Raw genomic sequence first — 18,580 nt, forward strand, 5'->3', positions numbered from 1 at the left:
CAGTATATTTATGCTTGGATTGTGAATACTTTTTAAGGCTTGGGCATGCTCATTTAGTGAAGTTTATGAATGGCTTCACACATCATGTGGGTAATCTGGGCCCTAGCCAGCATCACTGTTGGTCACACTATGATGGGAACTGTAGTTCAGTCACAGTGGGAAGGCTCTTGTTTGGTTTGCGGCTGGGGTTTCTTCATACCTCTGGCCCACTATTACATTTCTGACAGGCACACTGGTATGGCCCAGACTGGAACCTGTCTTCTTGATTTTGGATCTCTGCAAGGCAGGTTCTGATTATTGAGAGATATGGACTCTGAATGGGATCTAAACTACACATATCAAGGTTAAAGGTTAAAGCTAAATTTCATTTTTTGTGTCCACATATTCCACTTTTTTTGTCTTCTTTCCTGCTTTCTTTATAAAATACTATAGCTCTCAAATTATAGCATGGGGAATTCCTGAAAGCATACTGGAACTTCTGTAGTGAAATGATCAGAAAAGGTTTCTTGACACATCTTCCTATTCTTGGTATCTGCTTGCAGTGTATAAAAGGTGTATTTTTAATTGCCATGAATCCTACGCTAGGAAAAACATAGAACAGTAATAATAATTGAAATAATTGTCATGAACTGCTCAAAGAGTCTGGCAGCTATCTACATGGTTGGAATGTGCATTACAATCTGCTGTAATGCTATAACGCCCTCTGCTCACCATTCAATATCCTTCTGGTCTTATGCATCTCTTCTGTCATTGGATAGCCAGTTCTTCTCTCCTGTCTCAGTTGCATGGACTCATTCTTTTCCTTTATCATTCTTATATTCATTCTTTTAAGACTGATTATGGACAGAAGCCATTCTTCAAATTAATATTCTAGATCACTCCAAAAAGCCTCAGGATCCTACTCTTCCCACTACTGAAATCCGAAAATATACCAAAGAGATGCTTTGAATTACAGAATTATCAATCCAGGAATTCATTTTGAGAACTGGAATTGAATGCCAGTTGCAGTCCTTCCATACACAAATCCAGTTATGCTTACCTTAAGCTCCCTCTATTTCAGCAGATAATACAGAGATAAAATGAATTTTTGGTCACTTCATTGTGGTCCTTGTTCAGCAATTTAGAAGTCGGAAACTTTACAAACCTTTACAAACCTATAGCAAATCACTTAAAGATCTACCTAGTGTTCAACCCAATCGATTACAGCATTCTGTATAGTATGAGTTTCAGTAGCCAAGCCCACAATGACCTGAGGAAGATGGGGTGGCTGGGCAACACCTTACTTTCACTGATTATATATACACTTTATTTCTTTATCATTTTGGTAAAATGTGTTCTTTTTTGACCGTTGGGCCACAGGTCTGGTCCTGGGTAGGGGAAGAGGCTTTGGAGTCTAGCGGACCCTCTGTGCTGGCTTTGGTAGAATCGTAGCCAGAACAATGTCCACCATGAAAGCAGGCAGGTAAGAGATTGGCAGCCACATAAACTTGGCATCCCACCCAGCACTGTAGCGGGTGCGAGGGTGCTTAGCCTCTAGGGCATGCTCCATGCAGTTGGTCACTTTGCTGAGGTCTGGGTCACAAATGAGGTTCATGATGAACTTCTGGACCTTCAGGTCTACAGGAGAGAAGAAACCCATGTCGTTCAAAAAAGAAACAAAACACACTTTTTGTATTGCCTGCTATATTTCCTCCCATCCCTGCAGTACTTCGATATTGCTACCATGGGCTTACTGTATTAGTGGTGGTCTTTCGCTTGGTTATGAGATATACTGTACCCAGCCCAGTGCATGCCTTCTGTGCTTTTCCTCAGACCAGAGCTAATCTAGAACCTGAAATAGAACCAAACCATTAGATACTCCTTGGGACAGAGTGCGAATCATGCAGTCCTTCAGATGCTGTTCTATTACTCCCAGCATTTGTTATGCTAGCCAAGGACTGGCGGGAGTTGTAGTTCAACAACAACATCTGGGGGGCTGCATGATTACCATCCACGCCTTAACACTCCTGCTAATCTCAAGTCTATTATCATTTATGAAGTTAAGATAATAGTGATCTAATGTTTATTGATTGTATCAAATCACCTCCCTTCTCATGGACATGGTTCTGGAGCAGAGATGAGCAGATGTTACCTGGTGAATGGTTTTGGGCTACAACTCCCATAATTCTACTTTATTACTATACTGACTAGGGCTGTAGATAAAAAAAAATCACAAGGTTCACAGTTGATCATTGCTTTCATAGAAAGCTTTCCTGGTGCCTCATAGATCTAAATAGTGTATCTATAACATGAAGATATAGAAGCACTTGGAAGGTTTAGAAAGCCTCACGATACCAACCATCTCCTCCATTATTGAGTTGTTCAGCCTGTAGAAGATTTGCTGGAACTTTGTTATACATTCATCCATCCCTTTTTCACATTGGAGGCGATGAGTGCTGGGCAGTTATGCCCAAGAAGGAGCAGGGATTATTTAGACCCCAGCAGAGTATAGTGTAGGCTGCTATTGCTGTCTGAAACCTGAGCAAAGCAACTACAGGGCAAACAAGGTGAGTTAGTGAAAAATATAGTTTGGGATAACATTTTTGCTGAAACTTATCTGTCTGTTTTCCTTTTTGGTGTTAGAATATACAGTGTTCCTTCACTTATCTATCGTGGGAGTTACGTTCCAGGACCACCCGCAATAAGTGAAATTCCACAAAATAGGGGCACTATATTTATTTCAATATTTACACTTTATATTAGTAGTTTGTTGGCCTTTCCCCCCCTGTGCAAGCATTCTTCCTGTGCTGCTTCCTCTCCGGCGCCGACGAGAGGGAGGGTGCATGCGCAAAAGGGAAACTGGTACCTTTTGTGCATGCGCACTTCTTAGAAAAACACCGCGAAGCAGTGAGGGAGCGAAAAGCGAACTGCAAAGTAGGGAGGGAACACTGTATTCTTATTATTTCCAAAGCACCCATCTGTCAGGGGTGCTTTGAATACGATTTTCCTGCTTCTTGTCAAGGGGTTGGACTGGATGGCCCACCAGGTCTCTTCCAACTCTATGATTCTATGTTCTTTCTGCCTCTGTTAACAAAGCTATTGCTGAAGAAGTAATGCTCAGAAACACAGTAACTTGCTTAATGGAGATGTACCTGAATGAGTGTTGTCACTTAAAAAAACACCTGAAACTAAGTTGAAATTTGCTAGAAGGCTTATAAAAATCTAAAAAACCACTGGGTTTTGAATTAAGTTCTTGGAATTTCTTGTTGCTCTGTTCCATTTCATGGAGGCACAGACTGGTAATAGCTCTGTTTTTCAAGAACCAGGGCTACTACGTCTTTCCCTTTGATGCTCACATCTGTGCTGAACTAGGACTCACAGTTTGAAAAGAAGTCTTCACCATAGCTTTGCCGGGCCTCAGGACGCATTCGATCCCAGATTTGACGCAAAGAGGACTCAATTGAATCGAGATTGGTCACAGCAGTCTTGAAAAAACCTGGCTCCACAATGGAGACTTTTACGCCAAAATGGTACATATCCCTCCTGAAATAAAAGGGGTTTCTGACAAAATGCACAACAAATTCCGTCTATTTGATATCTAGCAATCCTTTTACATAATCAGGTTTGAACAGCAGAATGGCCCAGCTGCCAATTTATTACATAAACATTGCTTTCAGTTTGTGGTTATGCTAATTTTTAAGTGCTGAAGTATGTTACGGCAAAGCTGCAGCCTACACCAAATGATCTTCATATATGTTTTGGTGAGGGAAGGGAAAGTTTGCAAGTCTGTTTTCACTGTGTAGGACCTTTACATAATGTGTAAAAGGGCAGAATTGAACTTTTCGCCTTGCATTTCAGAGGCAGGAAATTCGCTACCATTAAATTCTTGCTTATTGTATAGTTATTAAAAGCACAAGCAAAAAAAAAATATCTGCAAGACTATAGGCAGTAACCACAAAGAGGAAGACATGCTGCCCAGTGAGCTTCCTGTTGTTCCCTTAAGTCTGTTCAGAGATAAGGTCAATGGTGTAAACTAGTCACATAACACTTGTAACCTTTGCTATTTAAACATTTGTGCCACCATGAGAAACGGAAGACCAAAATTCCCCTTGCCCCACATTCCTTTTCTTTTTAAACTAGCACTCAAGGGTAATTAAATTTTTTTGTGGAATTGTAGTATCTGAGCCTTAGAAAATGTATTGTCCATTTTAGAATACCTTTATTGCGGAGTGTTAAATATTGAAAACTGTCCACACTTTTATATCCTGCATTTACACTGTAACATTGCCCACCATTTTTCTTTGGATGCCTAAACTGGATTTCTAAATGTTGAGCTAAACCTTTAAATTGCTCCAATGCTAGAAACTGGAAAATCTCATTAGGTGGTAGGATTTCTTATCTGAGTAGGCAAAGTCCTCCTTCACCTCTCCCATAGTTACATCTATGTTAAGAAGCTTGGAGTGCTGCATTTTGGCCAGGAACAGCATTATCATGGCTTTTATAATTTCCGCGATTGCTACATGGATTTTTTTCCATATATTGATTCAACCCCCACAATAAATTTATTGTTAGGCCTAAATCAATAAATCTTCAGTGAAATAAGGGGATACTAGTAATACCGTGGATTTGGAAGCTTCAATGTTTTATGATAAATTCCAAGATAGGGTTTTAATGGGTAAGTATAACATGTTGTCGGGAATATAATTTCGTAAAGGAAAATGACTACAGTAACCCCCCCCCCACACCGCACCCCACATTCAATGGGATTAGGGCTTCAGTATTGTCATGAAAGTGGAAAAAACAAAACAACCACTATTTTATTTTCCCTGAGAGAACATTTCTCGAGGTCCTTTGGCACATTTTCCAGGTAAATTTCTGCTGAAGGTTAATCCCAGAATCATGCTGGAGGACCTGGAGATTCCTAGAGAAAACATACTAATCAAATCCTCAAAGTTAAACTCATTGAAGTTTGCTTGAAAAAAATAATTACAATAGGAAGGGTCCACTGTAACAGTTTGAGTTCCCCATTCTTTCAGTAGCTGCCCCTCCATTCCTGAGCCTTTGTGCATGTATTCTATTTATTATTTATTTATTTTAAACATTTATATTCCATCCTTCTCACCCTGAAGGGGACTCAGGGAGAAGCACAGCATACCGTATATACGGCAAGCATTCCATGCCGGGACATAAAATAATTATAAATATACGCAAACATTAAACATTAAAATCTACTTTAAAATCAGCCTGTTTAAAAACATTAAACATTAAAATCTACTTTAAAATCAGCCTGTTTAAACCAACTCAGGACACCATGCTGGCTCTCATTGATATTCAATGAAGGAAACTGTTAAGTGCACATATACAGAGCTATAAGGTAAAGGTAAAGGTTTCCCCTGACGTTAAGTCCAGTCATGTCTGACTCTGGGGGTTGGTGCTCATCTCCATTCTAAGCTGAAGAGCCGGCGTTGTCTGTAGACACCTCCAAGGTCATGTGGCCGGCATGACTGCATGGAGCGCCGTTACCTTCCCGCCGGAGTGGTACCTATTGATCTACTCACATTGGTATGGTTTCAAACTGCTAGGTTGGCAGAAGCTGGAGCTAACAGCGGGCGCTCACTCTGCTCCTGGAATTTGAACCTGTGACCTTTCGGTCTGCAAGTTCAGCAGCTCAGTGCTTTAACACACTTCGCCACCGGGGCTATACTACTAGACTTTTCTCCTCTTCCCATCACCTTCTAAATCAGAAGGCAAAATTCAATCTTTTTCCACCAGTCGGGGGAGTAGCTGAGCTAATCTATTTTTCTACCTCTGAGTTATGCCAAGAGCATGGGAAATGGGGTGGAAAAATAAAAGCAGGAGGAAACACATGGAAGAAGATCAGTTGATTATGCAAATAAAGGAAATGTTTAATGTTTGCCAAGAGCAGAAACAATATAGAACCAGAGTAATGAAGACCAAGAAAAAAAGGGAGCAAGATATGGCTGGAGGAGCAAACTAAGACAGGTAAGTCTGGGGTGGCAAATTTACTGAGCACAAGTAAAGCCATACCTGTTATCCTACCTGAGGCTGTCGGAGAAGGCCTCAACACAGTATTTGGAAATACAGTAGCCACCACCGTTAGCTGAGAGGCGACCCAAGACGCTGGAGGTATTGACCACACGGCCACGAGCTTGCTTGAGCAGGGGCAAGAAAGCCAATGAGACCTCGATCATGCCAAAAGTGTTGATAGACATGACCTTACGGTAATCCTCCACTATCATCCATTCTGTAGGGCCAATAGGGTTGGCCACACCTGCATTGTTAACTAGGCCAAATAACCCTGGAGGGATGGAAATTCATTATTGGGAGAAAAATAACAGATAAATCACCTTGCTTTCCTGTACCCAAACTGTTCACCACTCCTTCCTCAGCTAAAGTGTTCTCTGGGATGCCAGTAGACATGGCTCTCACCCCACTCCAATCGGTACCTACCAATTGGGGCTATAGAGCATGGAGCCAAGAGGTGGATAGAGAGTTTGTATTTCCTATATCTCACACCAATAACACCAATTCAGTGAGGACTGCGGATGTGGGGTAGAGATGCCAAATGTAGCCGCCGTATGTTGAATCAAGATAGTATGCATTGCTCAGGTCTTGCAAATTCAGGGCTGTGACTTCCGTGACTGAGTCAACCCACCTATAATAACATTCTCCTCTTCCTCCATTGTCTTAAAGTTTACAGACTATTATTGTATTTTTCAGTCAACCTCATGAGATGTATACATTGTGAAAAATAATCTTTATGTAATTTATTGCATACAGTAAGACCCCTGTATCGGCAGGGGATATGCTTCTTGCTGAATTGTGATTACTTGAAACTACAGATACAACTAAACACCTTTAAATAACCCCACTTCTGGTCCTAGCATGTCATAGAGCGGAACTAGAAGACTAGAAGTGGTTGTCAGCCTGGAGTCCCTAGATGTTTTTGGCCTTCAACTCCCAGAAATCCTAACAGCTGGTAAACTGGCTGGGATTTCTAGGAGATGTAGGCCAAAAACATCTGGGGACCCCAGGTTGAGAACCACTGACTTAGAGAATCTTATAGATATATATTCACTGGGGATTTGCTAGGTCCTTCACAGTGACTCTTTGGCAACTTCTAGGGAAGCATACCATCAGGATCTAGAAAATACTTAGAGCAGTGGTTCTCAACCTGTGGGTCCCCAGATGTTTTGGCCTTCAACTCCCAGAAATCCTAAAAGCTGGTAAACTGGCTAGGATTTCTGGGAGTTGTAGGCCAAAAACATCTGGAGACCCCAGGTTGAGAACCACTGAACTAGAGAGACAATTTCCCTCCAGGTGCAGGTAAGCAAAGCTGCAGATATGGATTCCACAGTTACTGCATTTGTATTTGACATGGATTAATAGAAATCTAGAGCATTGGATAGAACCTGAAGATGGGTTCCAAATTTAAATCTCCATCATGATAACAAGGTGATTTACACACAATCCTAACTCCAGCCTATTTATTCCTTCATCCCTTCTGGGCCAAGACTCACCTTTTTCACCCACTTCACCTTTCACCCACTCAACGGCTTTGCGGATGCTCTCAGAGTTGGTGACATCGAGGAGGGTGGTCCGCAGGTTTGGTGAGCTAGAACGCTGCAGGTTATCAGCCCCTTTCTGAGTCAAGCAGCCTGCTAACACTTGGAAGCCCTTCTTGTCAAGCCGCTTGGCCAACAGGTTCCCAAAGCCTGTGTCACAGCCTGTGACGAAAACATACTTATCCTTGAAGGAGCTCAACATCTGCCGGTCTCGGAAGAACCAGACCACTGTCCAGAGGACACTGAAAAGCAGCACGCAACACCACATTGTAAACTGTGGCTGGAAGCCTGCAGGAAGAAGAAAGATTGGTAAGGTAAGCCAGGAAATGAAGGATGCTTGGCTTTGAGCTGGAACTCATTTTTATTTTTTCAAAAGCAAGAATGAGGTCAGTTTGTCTTAATCGCATATGCAAACGCATGTTCTAATTGCAAGGTTTTACGATCTAGAACGGATTATTCCCAATCTGCTGGTATTTAAGCAATCACTTGTGTGCCTTTACATACCATGAGATCTTTGAAACAGATATGGAAAGTATATCAAGAAGGAAACAAGTGATGTAATGGATCATGAGCTCAGGTAACCAAACGTAGGCAGGTCCTTCGGAGACATTATTGATATGTTTAGGATTTAAAAACAAGCTGCAGGCATGAAAGGCATAGGTCAGAGCAACACTACATGTGATGACGGAAAGAGGAGTATTAATGCTTTGCTTCCAGCGGGAATGTAATGGCGCTCCATGCAGTCATGCCGGCCACATGACCTTGGCTTAGAAATGGAGATGAGCACCAACCCCCAGAGTCGGTCACGACTGGACGTAACGTCAGGGGAAACTTTTACATTATCAATTAAAATAGTCTTTCAAATGATTAAAACATATCAAGCATATCACCAACTGAACTTTGTACACAAGAGCTGTAATGCTAAACCAGAGAGCAAGGATAGTCAGAGAAGAAATACCAGCAAAAGTAAGGGGCTTTCATTAGGGTTGCTTGTGCATTTTTAATCACCATTATTATTGTAATCCTAAAAAATTGAGCCTGCTTTGTTACTATCTGCATTGATCTGCTTGTTCACTTTGAATTTCAGCAACAGGATGGGGCCTGTTGCCAATGGCCATCTGAACCAAAATTGATGTGACTCATTTGTGTGTGTGTGTGTATAGAAAAGAGAGGAGGTTGATCTGGATCAGGACTATTGTATAAGGGGAGGTGGGCTCTAGTTTTCCCATATCTCTATCCAATCCAGAGTTTCTCAAACTGTGCTCCTCCAGATGTTTTGGACTTCAAGTCCAACAATTCCTAATGGCTGGCAAACCGACTGGGAGCTGGAGTCCAAAACACCCGGAGGAGCACAGTTTAAGAAACACTGCTCTAACCTATGCCCATTAGGAGGAAAGTTCCCATTGGCACCAATGATAGTTTTCCTCCCATTGCAATAGTCACAGAGCCCTCCAGTTTCTGCAAAACTCAAATCCCACAATGGTGTAGGGCCAACTGTAACTCAATCATGATAGTCTTTAGCTATTCATGAGAGAACTTGTGTGGTATGATAGTTAAATGATGGCCGAGAAAACCCAGGTTCAAATTCCCTCTCACTGCTATGAACTTCACTTGGACTAGTAACTCTCCCCACTTGATGTAACTCACAAAATGAGGAGAGAGAGCTATATGTACCATCCTGAACAACTGAGAGGATGGATGGGGAGTAAATGTAATAAATATATCAAAAAAAAAACTCCCCACATGTATGCATTACATTTACTGGTAGGCCCAGTTCACACCAGGCAGTGTGTCGTGAAACACAGTTAATAGCTTTAAAACACACACATAACTCAGGGGAAAGGAGCAGAGTGTGTATGACAAATGAGCCGTTGATTAGTATGGACCAAGTTACTTTGCTAAATGAAATTAGTTCAACTATATCCTACAAATGGCTTAAACACTGTAGCGGTATAGTGACTGGAGACCAGGTTGGAATCCCTGCTCAGCCATGGAAACCCATTGGGTGACCTTGAGCAAGACACACTCTCCCAGCCTCAGAGGGAGGCAGATCTTGCCAAGAAAGCCCCATGATAGAATCATCTTAGGGTTGCCATAAATTAGAAAAGAATTAGAGAAGACACACAACAATGTTTTCACACAGTCCCCATGACACAGAGTGCAACTTGGGCCTCGTATCCTTAACTGGTGTGGTTAATAGTAACAGGAGTAATGTATTCTCTTGATTCGCATTGAAAAGCTGCAAGGCTTTTCAATGCTAATCAAGGTGATCAATTGCAACATTCACACATACCTCAAGCAGACAAAAGTTCTTTTCCCCACCCTAGATATTCCACAGATATATAAACCTCCCTTGTTTAGTTTCCAACAGACCTCACAACCTCTGAGGATGCCTGCCATAGATGTGAGTGAAACATCAGGAGAGAATGCTTCTGGAACATGGCCATACAGCCCAGAAAACTCACAGCAACCCTGTTCTCTCACCCTTCGGCACTTGCTAATGGGCAAAGAGGGCACCCCAGGGATCCCAAACCATGGTCCTCCAAGTATTTGAACTTCATAAAGTGAAGTTCACTTTATGAAGCCGGTGGTGCAGGCTGGTAAACAGCTGCTGCAATAAATCATTCTGACCATGAGGTCATGAGTTTGAGGCCAGCCCATGGCGGGGTGAGCACCCGTCAATTAAAAATAAAATATAGCCCCTGCTGTTGCTGACCTAGCAACCCGAAAGATAGTTACATCTATCAAGTAGGAAATAAGGTACCACTTATTAAAAGTGGGGAGGCAAGTTTAACTAATTTACAACGTTGGAATGAGGAAGTGAGGAAGTGCCATCAGAGTGGATGATGAAGCAGCTGCTCCCCCCTGTGGCCAGATCCCCTCAGAAGAAGGTTAAATTGCCTCTGCGTCTGTCTGTCTGTTGTCTCTGTCTCGGTTCGATGTGTTTATGGGCATTGAATGTTTGCCCAGTGTGTACATAATGTGATCCGCCCTGAGTCCCCTTCGGGGTGAGAAGGTCGGAATCGGAATACTGTAAATAAATAAATAAATAAAAGTTCCAACCAGTTTAGCTAACAGCCTGGAATTTTGAGAGATGAAGTCCAAAACACCTGGAGGATCAAAGTTTGGGAACCTCCGGTCTAATCTGTGTTAACAGTGTTATCCACAAAAATAACTGCTATGTTTACTTAATGCAAAAAAATAGCTTGTGGTTCACCTCACCCTTCCACGAGTGAAAATCAGAATGGAGCGTGCAGTTATTGACTCCTTAGTGAACTCTTGTGGAGGTTTGAGATAATGAAGTGAAACATGAGGTCCTTGGGAATTTCCATTTCAAGAGATGTTATGTTCGGCCTTAGCCCCAAACTGGCTCACCATCTCATGTGGCACTCATTTGACATGTGCCGAGTGAGCTTTGTGGGGCTATTGTGGCTTATTAAGTCCAGCTCAATGCCTGGGAAATTGATGCTCAGCTTTCTCTCACATGGATGCTTAGCCTCTTCTGTTCAGACTCTGTGGTTTAAGTATTAGAGGATTAGCCGCCAGTCCAGAATTCCAGGATCAGGCAAGGTTTCATAACCCAGTTTTGTAACTGGACAAATGGAGGGCCAATATACGTTGTAAAATAATTGAAATTCATTTATATCCAGTTTGCTCAGATAAGCAGTGGAGACTTGGAATAGTTTTTCATCCTGAAATGTAGCCCGAATTGAGGCATAGATGTTCTCATCAGCAGAACATTTCTTAAAGGTAAAGGTAAAGGTTTCCCCCTGACATTAAGTCTAGTTGTGTCCGACTCTGGGGTTGGTGTTCATCTGTCAGAGTTACTTTGAATGTGATTTCCTGTCAGGGGGTTGGACTGGATGGCCCAGGAGGTCTCTTCCAACTCTATGATTCTAGGATTCCATTCTATAATTCTATCTCCATTTCCAAGCCAAAGAGCCGGCATTGTCTGTAGACGCCTCCAAGGTCATGTGACCGGCATGACTGCATGGAGCGCCATTACCTTCCAGCTGGAGCGGTACCTATTGATCTATTCACATTTGTATATTTTAGAACTGCTAGGCTGGCAGAAGCTGAGGCTAGTAGCGGGAGCTCACCCCGCTCACCGGATTCGAACTGTCGACCTTTCAGTCAGCAAGTTCAGCAGCTCAGTGCCATCATAATCCTGATATTCATATATGAATTTACTGTATATACTAGAGTATAAGCTTAGTTTTTCAGCCCTTTTTTTAAGACTGAAAAAGGCCCCCTCGGCTTATACTCGGGTGAGGGTCCTGGTTGGCTTATATTTGGGTCAGCTTATACTCGAGAATATATGGTACATTTATTATTTTTATCTATTATTATTGGTATTATTACATTTATTATTTTTCTCTATTATTGTTGCTACTATTACATTAATTTTACTCTATTATTATTATTATTATTATTATTATTATTATTAATAAATTTATTATTTCACTCTGATCTTCTTCTTCTTCTTCTTATTATTATTATTATTGCATTTATTATTTTACTCTATTATTACATGTATTATTTTCCTGTAATAATAATAATAATAATAATTATTATTATTATTACATGTATTATTTTACATGATACATAAGTACATTTACATTGAAGATGAGAATAATGATTTGATCAGAGTTGGACAGTCTTATCTTAAATTTGAGCTTTATATAAATATTCAAAAACATTTAACCTACCGATGCCTCAATTAATGTAATTTTATTGGTATCTATTTTTATTTCTGAAATTTACCACTCTCGGCTTATACTGGAGCCAATGTTTTCCCAGTATTTTGTGGTAAAATTAGGTGCCTCGGCATATATTCGGGCCAGCTTATACTCGAGTATATATGGGTAAATATATTTATATTCACACATGCACTGTTAGCATAAATAATAGGTAAAGATAACGGTTTCCCCTGACGTTAAGTCTAGTCGTGTCCGACTCTGGGGGTTGGTGCTCATATCCATTTCTAAGCCAAAGAGTCAGCGTTGTCTGTAGACACCTCCAAGGTCATGTGGCCGGCGTGACTGCATGGAGCGCCGTTACCTTCCCACCGTAGCGGTACCTATTGATCTACTCACATTTGCATGTTTTCAAACTGCTAGGTTGGCAGAAGCTGGAGCTAACAGCGGGCGCTCACTCCGTTCCCTGGATTCAAACCTGGAACCTTTCGGTCTGCAAGTTCAGCAGCTCAGCGCTTTAACACACCGAGCCACCAGAGTAATGTGTATAACTGGTCAAATATTATCTTTTTCTCCTGGAGAAAATTTGCAATGATTCTCTATGATGATCTGCACACACATATATGTATAGGGTTCTTCTCTCTCTATATTTCAATTGTGGTCTAACACAATTCCAAAGAAGGGCAACTGAATTGTCAGAGGAGGCTCTTGACCACGAATGCATATGCTATCATGTATGTGTTAGCTTTTCAGATGTCAGAGGATTCTGTTGCTTTTCCTGCAATGGACTATTATGCACTTACATGAATCTTATTTGTAATTGTCAGCTGGGCTCATGCCTCACTGATAAATTTGTGCAAAAAATGAGGGCTTTGATGGAAGATAATTATTGTTAGTTTATTTGAAAGAGGCCAGTTCTGATCCCAAAATGACATGCTATGGGCTATCACTTAGTTTCTTATTTATGACGACCCTTTCACAGGATTTTCTTCGCAAGATTTGTTCTTTGCCTTCCTATGAGGCTGAGACTGACTTGCTCAAGGAAACCTAGTCAGTTTGCATGACCAAGTGGGGATTTGAACCTGAGTTTCTTGAAGTCTTGCTCCAATGCTCATACCATAACACCACTTTGGCTCCTGGCTTATGGTACAAGAGTATATAAACTTCATAGGGAAAATCCTATGAAATTCATGAGATTGCTAAATGTTGAAAAGCAACTTAAAGGCACAAAACTATTAACTATGGTAACTACAGCATATGAATTCTTAAAGAGAATCCCCAGGGGTTTTTCAACTTCAGCTGTCTGGGCTCTGCCCCATGTAAGCCGCCCCGAGTTCCCTTGGGGAGATGGTGGTGGGTATAAATATTTTTATATTATTATTATTATTATTATTATTATTATTATTATTATTATTATTATTATCTATTGGCTTGAAATCTGACTCCATGATGAACCAAGATGCCAATGTCTCTTCACCCCAAAGTAACTGTGAAGTCATTCTAATCTGAGAAATCAAATGGTGTGAATCTAGTGTGCAGGATGGTTAGGTTAAAGACATATAGTAGCAGCACTGGGCACTGATTCAGTATTCCAGATGACAAGCCTTTAAAAAAAGCCCCAAGCCTATAATAAACCTATATACCGTTGTTGAAGGCTTTCATGACTGGAATCACTGGGTTGCTGTGAGTTTTCCGGGCTGTATGGCCATGCTCCAGAAACTCCTGAGCTTCAAAGAATCAGGGCCAATTAACACCTCTGAACAAAGGATTCCTCAGGGCAGGAATCAGCCAGGCTAAGATAAGAGTTCTTTCTCCCAATTTGGACCTCCCACTTGCCTGGTTTCCAACAGACCTCACAACCTCTGAGGATGCCTGCTATAGATGTGGGCGAAACCCCAGGAGAGAATGCTTCTGGGTCATGGCCATACAGTCTGGAAAACTCACAGCAACCCAACCTATATACTCTCTATCACAGCTGGAATTGTGGAATCTGCAGCTCTCATCTCGTAAATATAAGATGCTGGCTCTCCGAAGCATTCCCAAGGCAGGAAGAACATTTTAGAAGCACCAGTCCTGACTACTGTTTTCATTGTGCCGCTTCAAGTAATTTCCAACTTATGGTGACCTAAAGTGAACCTATCACTAGTTTTTCTAGGGTCGAGAGTATGTGATTTGCCCAACGTCACCCAATGGGTTTCCATGGTGAGGTGGGGAATTGAACACTGGTCTTTAGAGTCATAGTCCACTGCTTCCCAATTATTTCCCAAGAAAAAAATAACTGCACTTATAGAGACTGCAACATTGCAGAAGAAAAATAGTATGCTGTAGAGGTATAATGGTTTGATTCTGGAGATCAGGGTTTGAATCCCTGCTCAGCCATGGAAACCCATTCTTCAGCCTCAAAGGAACTCGAGGGCAAACCTCCTCTGAATAAATCTTGCCAAGAAAAACCCACGATAGATTCTACTTAGGGTTGCTATAAGTTGGAAATTACTTGAAGGACCACAAGAAAAGTAGGCTTTGTAATTGTCATGGTGCAATGCCATTCTTTCCCCCATCTCATATGTCCCTCTTACCTTCTCTCCAGATGAGAGTGCTGACAGGTTTAGCAAAACTGAAAACAACAGCTATGCAGCGTTGGCTAGGACACTTTCCTGTGTTTGGCTTCAGTTACACAAGGCAGCAGACACAAGTTCTGATCTTAGCCAAAGTCCACGGCGGGGGAGAGGCCAGCGCTTTTCCCAATCAGCTCCCTGTCAAAGGACGCCTATGGGCAGGGACTGAGTTCAGCATTAAGTCTTGGTAAAGCTACAAGGAAAGTTAACCAATTGGCTGCCACTCAAATTGAATATCTCTGGAGCCTGGAAAACAATGGAATAGGGGAAGCAGAAATTCCCAAAGGATTGGGCTGTGCTGGAGATATCTAGGAGAAAAGACAAAGGCTCCGGTCTTCTTGAACCTTGCCCCAAACTAAGTGGGACCTGCTGCCAAACCATGCAATCACAAAACAATGGGAAGTTTGCAGCTTTGTTAATATCACATCCTTCTTTTAAGGAAATCAGAGCAGCAGATATGAGTTCGCCTTCTAAGGAATAATTATTGTAACAACCCATTTTGTTGCTGCTGGCATTATGTTGCCTTTGAGTCATGTCTAAGTTATGATGACCATAGGGGGGTTGTTGTTTTGCCAAGGTTTACTTGCCTTTGCCCTTCTCTGTCTATAACTTACAGCATTTGGTATTCTCTGGTGCAACCCCATTCAAGTACTAACTCACCTTGACACAACTCAGTTTCAGAGATTATTATGGAAATCTGGTGCCTTCAGGGCATTTAGGCTACACCTTGCAGTCAAACAGCCTCCCAATGTATTTATACATTATACCCCCCTGGGGCTACATTCTGATAAGAATGCTATTTTTACTGTAGTTCAGTTGGAGACCACTTTGCATTGGAAGCCATCTTCTGGCCTTTCAACAAACCACTTTTTGTCCATGTCAGGAGCAACTTGAGAAACTGCAAGTCGCTTCTGGTGTGAGATAATTGGCCGTCTGCAAGGACGTTGCCCAGGGGACGCACGGATGTTTTGATGTTTTTACTATCCTTGTGGGAGGCTTCTCTCATGTCCTTGCATGGGGAGCTGGAGCTGACAAAGGGAGCTTATCTGCACTCTACCCGGATTCGAACTGGCAACCTTCAGGTCAGCAACCCAACCTTCAAGTCAGCAGTCCTGCCGGCACAAGGATTTAACCCAGTGGTTCTCAACCTGGGGTCCCCAGATGTTTTTGGCCTTTAACACCCAGAAATCCTAACAACTGGTAAACCGGTTGGGATTTCTAGGAGTTGTAGGCCAAAAACATCTGGGGACTCCAGGTTGAGAATCTTTTAGGAGAGTGAAAAGCATTGCACCTTTTTGTAGAAACAATATATTTTTATTTATTCTCTTATTATTTTATTTATATACCGTTTCCCCTAAAATAAGACATCCCCAGAAAATAAGACCTAGTAGAGGTTTTGCTGAATTGCTAAATATAAGGCCTCCCCCGAAAGTAAGACCTAGCAAAGTTTTTGTTTGGATGCATGCCCAATGAACAGAACACCAGAGCATGTACATACCATAAAATGTTGTACATGGAAATATTGGTAGTAACAAGAAATTCTTGATAGGATTCTCAGTTTGTCTGGTTATACTGGTTTATGATGACAACTACTGTACAGTATATAATGTTCATTTTTTGTTCAACAATAAATGTGAATTCTTCTTCATGGAATAATAAGACATCCCCTGAAAATAAGACCTAGAGCATCTTTGGGAGCAAAAATTAATATAAGACACAGTCATATTTTCGGGGAAACATGGTAGTTATTTCACCAACAAGGAAGCATTATCCTGTGATTCTCTGAATGAGGAATTCAGGAACTCTACAGAAGAAAATCTTAACACCTCTTGGTAATAACCAGGATTCTTTTGTGAGCCGCCCCGAGTCCCCTTTGGGGTGAGAAGGATGGGATATAAATGCAGTAAATAAATAAATAAATTTTTTCAGAGCAACTTGCTATTCCTCTTTTGCTCTACCTGATCTGGGTGCAGTTGTAATTATGCTATACAGAAAAGCTTCAAGCCATCTCTTTGTTTCTATTAAACTCATTTTGTATGTAACATTTACAATAATCATACTTAAAAATAAATGGCTTTTACAATAACATCAGCATTCTACAACTTGGTACCAACCAAGAAAATGAGGTAGGTTCCAGTTTAACATATCACAGATTGGATAATTAATTACTATGCAGAAGGTATGACAGGCAAACGCAGGGAGGAGAGCAACTGCAATCAAACCAGTTTGTTTTTGATGCTGCTGTTGTTGTAGTTGTTGTTGTGTACCTTCTGACTTATCAAACTCATTTCTACACACTAAAAACAGTTTAAAGACAGAATCCCATAGAACTCATCATATGATGCAAAACTACTTCTGGCTATTTCCCTTGGGATTCCATCTTAAAAATGTGTTTCAAGTGTGTAGACTTGGGTAGCAATAGTCTTCAGAGCTCCTAATTCGTGCAGAAGCAGGTAAGGCATTTACTTTCATGTGGGATAGGAACTGTCAGATTCTCCTGAATTTGTGCATTTTAGTGATGTCAAAAACTGGTGTTTTGGTGGGTGTTCTTGAAATGAGCCTTGATGTTCCTTTTGTAGCCAGTAATTCTCTTGCATTAAACTTTTACCGTAATTTTTTTTAAAAAAGGATTCTTCTTCAGGAATTGCACAATTTAGATATATTACCACTTCACAATGGCTATATTTCGCCCTTTTAGGCCTAGATTTTGGACTTCCACAATTGTAAAGTTTTCTTTTAGAAAAAGAAAAAAAAGAATGTCTGATGACTCAGAAGGCAGAGAATTACAGTAGAAATAGACAATAGTACATCGCATGTGATGAGGTTGAATATATTATCCATTTTCCTTAAACAGAACAAAATGCTATAAGAAGACAATTCCCTCTGCTCCCCGCCTCCTACCCAATGGGCTGAGGGCATTCAGATGACCCTATCATGGAGTTTCCTTGGCCAGATTTGTTCAGAGGTGACTTGTCTTTGTCTTCTTCTGAGACTTTGGTTGTATCTACACTGCAGAATTAATGCAATCTGACCCCACTTTAACAGCCATGGTTCGGTGCTATGGAATTGTGGGAGTTGTAATTTGGTGAGGCACCAACATGCTTTGGCAGAGAAGGCCAAGACCTTAGAAAACTACAACTCCCAGGATTCCACAGAATTCAACCATGGCAGTGAAAGAGGTTTCAAATTGCATTAATTCTACAGTATAGAGGCACCCTGAAAGAATATGCTTTGCTCAGGGCCACCCAGAGGATTTCCAAGACTCAGTGGGAATTTGATTGCTGTCGCCTTGGGTCCCCTTTGGGGTAGAGAAAGGCAAAGTAGAAATGTCGTAAATAAATTCCATGCCACACTTTATCCTTACTTTTTAGTAACACTGTGTGTATGCATAGGGATGGGGAAACCAGACCTTAAACCAGAAAAATAGCCTCTTTGTTATTTTGCAAAGCTCATCACAAGATTCAAAATAAGAAGTCTGAATAGTCATTCTTTCTATGAACAGAAAATGGGCTGAATTGGCCTTGAAGAGTTCAGTTCCCTTCTCTGGAGTTCTTATAACATTAAACTTTTTCACAGCATAGTAGGCCTACTTATTGTGCAAGTTCTTGAACATGGTCTCAGTTATACATGAATTCTGAATATCACAAAATCACTTTGGATGATCTAATTATGTCTAAAGAAGTGTTCTCTATAAGACCCCAGC

The 18,580-nt window shown here is 41.2% G+C and overlaps 1 protein-coding gene across 1 annotated transcript; it reads right to left on the minus strand.

The window, feature by feature from the left end:
- Window positions 1-1,283: 1,283 nt before the first annotated feature.
- rdh5 (retinol dehydrogenase 5) lies at window positions 1,284-15,001 on the minus strand. The gene is made up of 5 exons (XM_008114395.3): window positions 14,839-15,001; window positions 7,521-7,853; window positions 6,040-6,298; window positions 3,359-3,522; window positions 1,284-1,617 (listed from the first exon to the last, which is right to left on the minus strand). Exons 2-5 carry the CDS (start codon window positions 7,831-7,833, stop codon window positions 1,394-1,396), a joined length of 960 nt encoding a protein of 319 aa, XP_008112602.1. The 5' UTR covers window positions 7,834-7,853; window positions 14,839-15,001; the 3' UTR covers window positions 1,284-1,393.
- Window positions 15,002-18,580: the final 3,579 nt, after the last annotated feature.

The sequence above is a fragment of the Anolis carolinensis genome, chromosome 2 (assembly GCF_035594765.1).
Source record: "Anolis carolinensis isolate JA03-04 chromosome 2, rAnoCar3.1.pri, whole genome shotgun sequence".
Taxonomy (NCBI): domain Eukaryota; kingdom Metazoa; phylum Chordata; class Lepidosauria; order Squamata; family Dactyloidae; genus Anolis; species Anolis carolinensis.

Coding starts and splice junctions, on each gene's coding strand:
- rdh5 (XM_008114395.3), bottom strand. CDS start 7,833: ATGTGGTGTTGCGTGCTGCTTTTCAGTGTCCTCTGGACAGTGGTCTGG. Junction 6,299..7,520: donor AGGTGAAGTGGGTGAAAAAG/GTGAGTCTTGGC, acceptor CCATCCCTCCAG/GGTTATTTGGCCTAGTTAAC. Junction 3,523..6,039: donor GCCTTCTCCGACAGCCTCAG/GTAGGATAACAG, acceptor CTTTTATTTCAG/GAGGGATATGTACCATTTTG.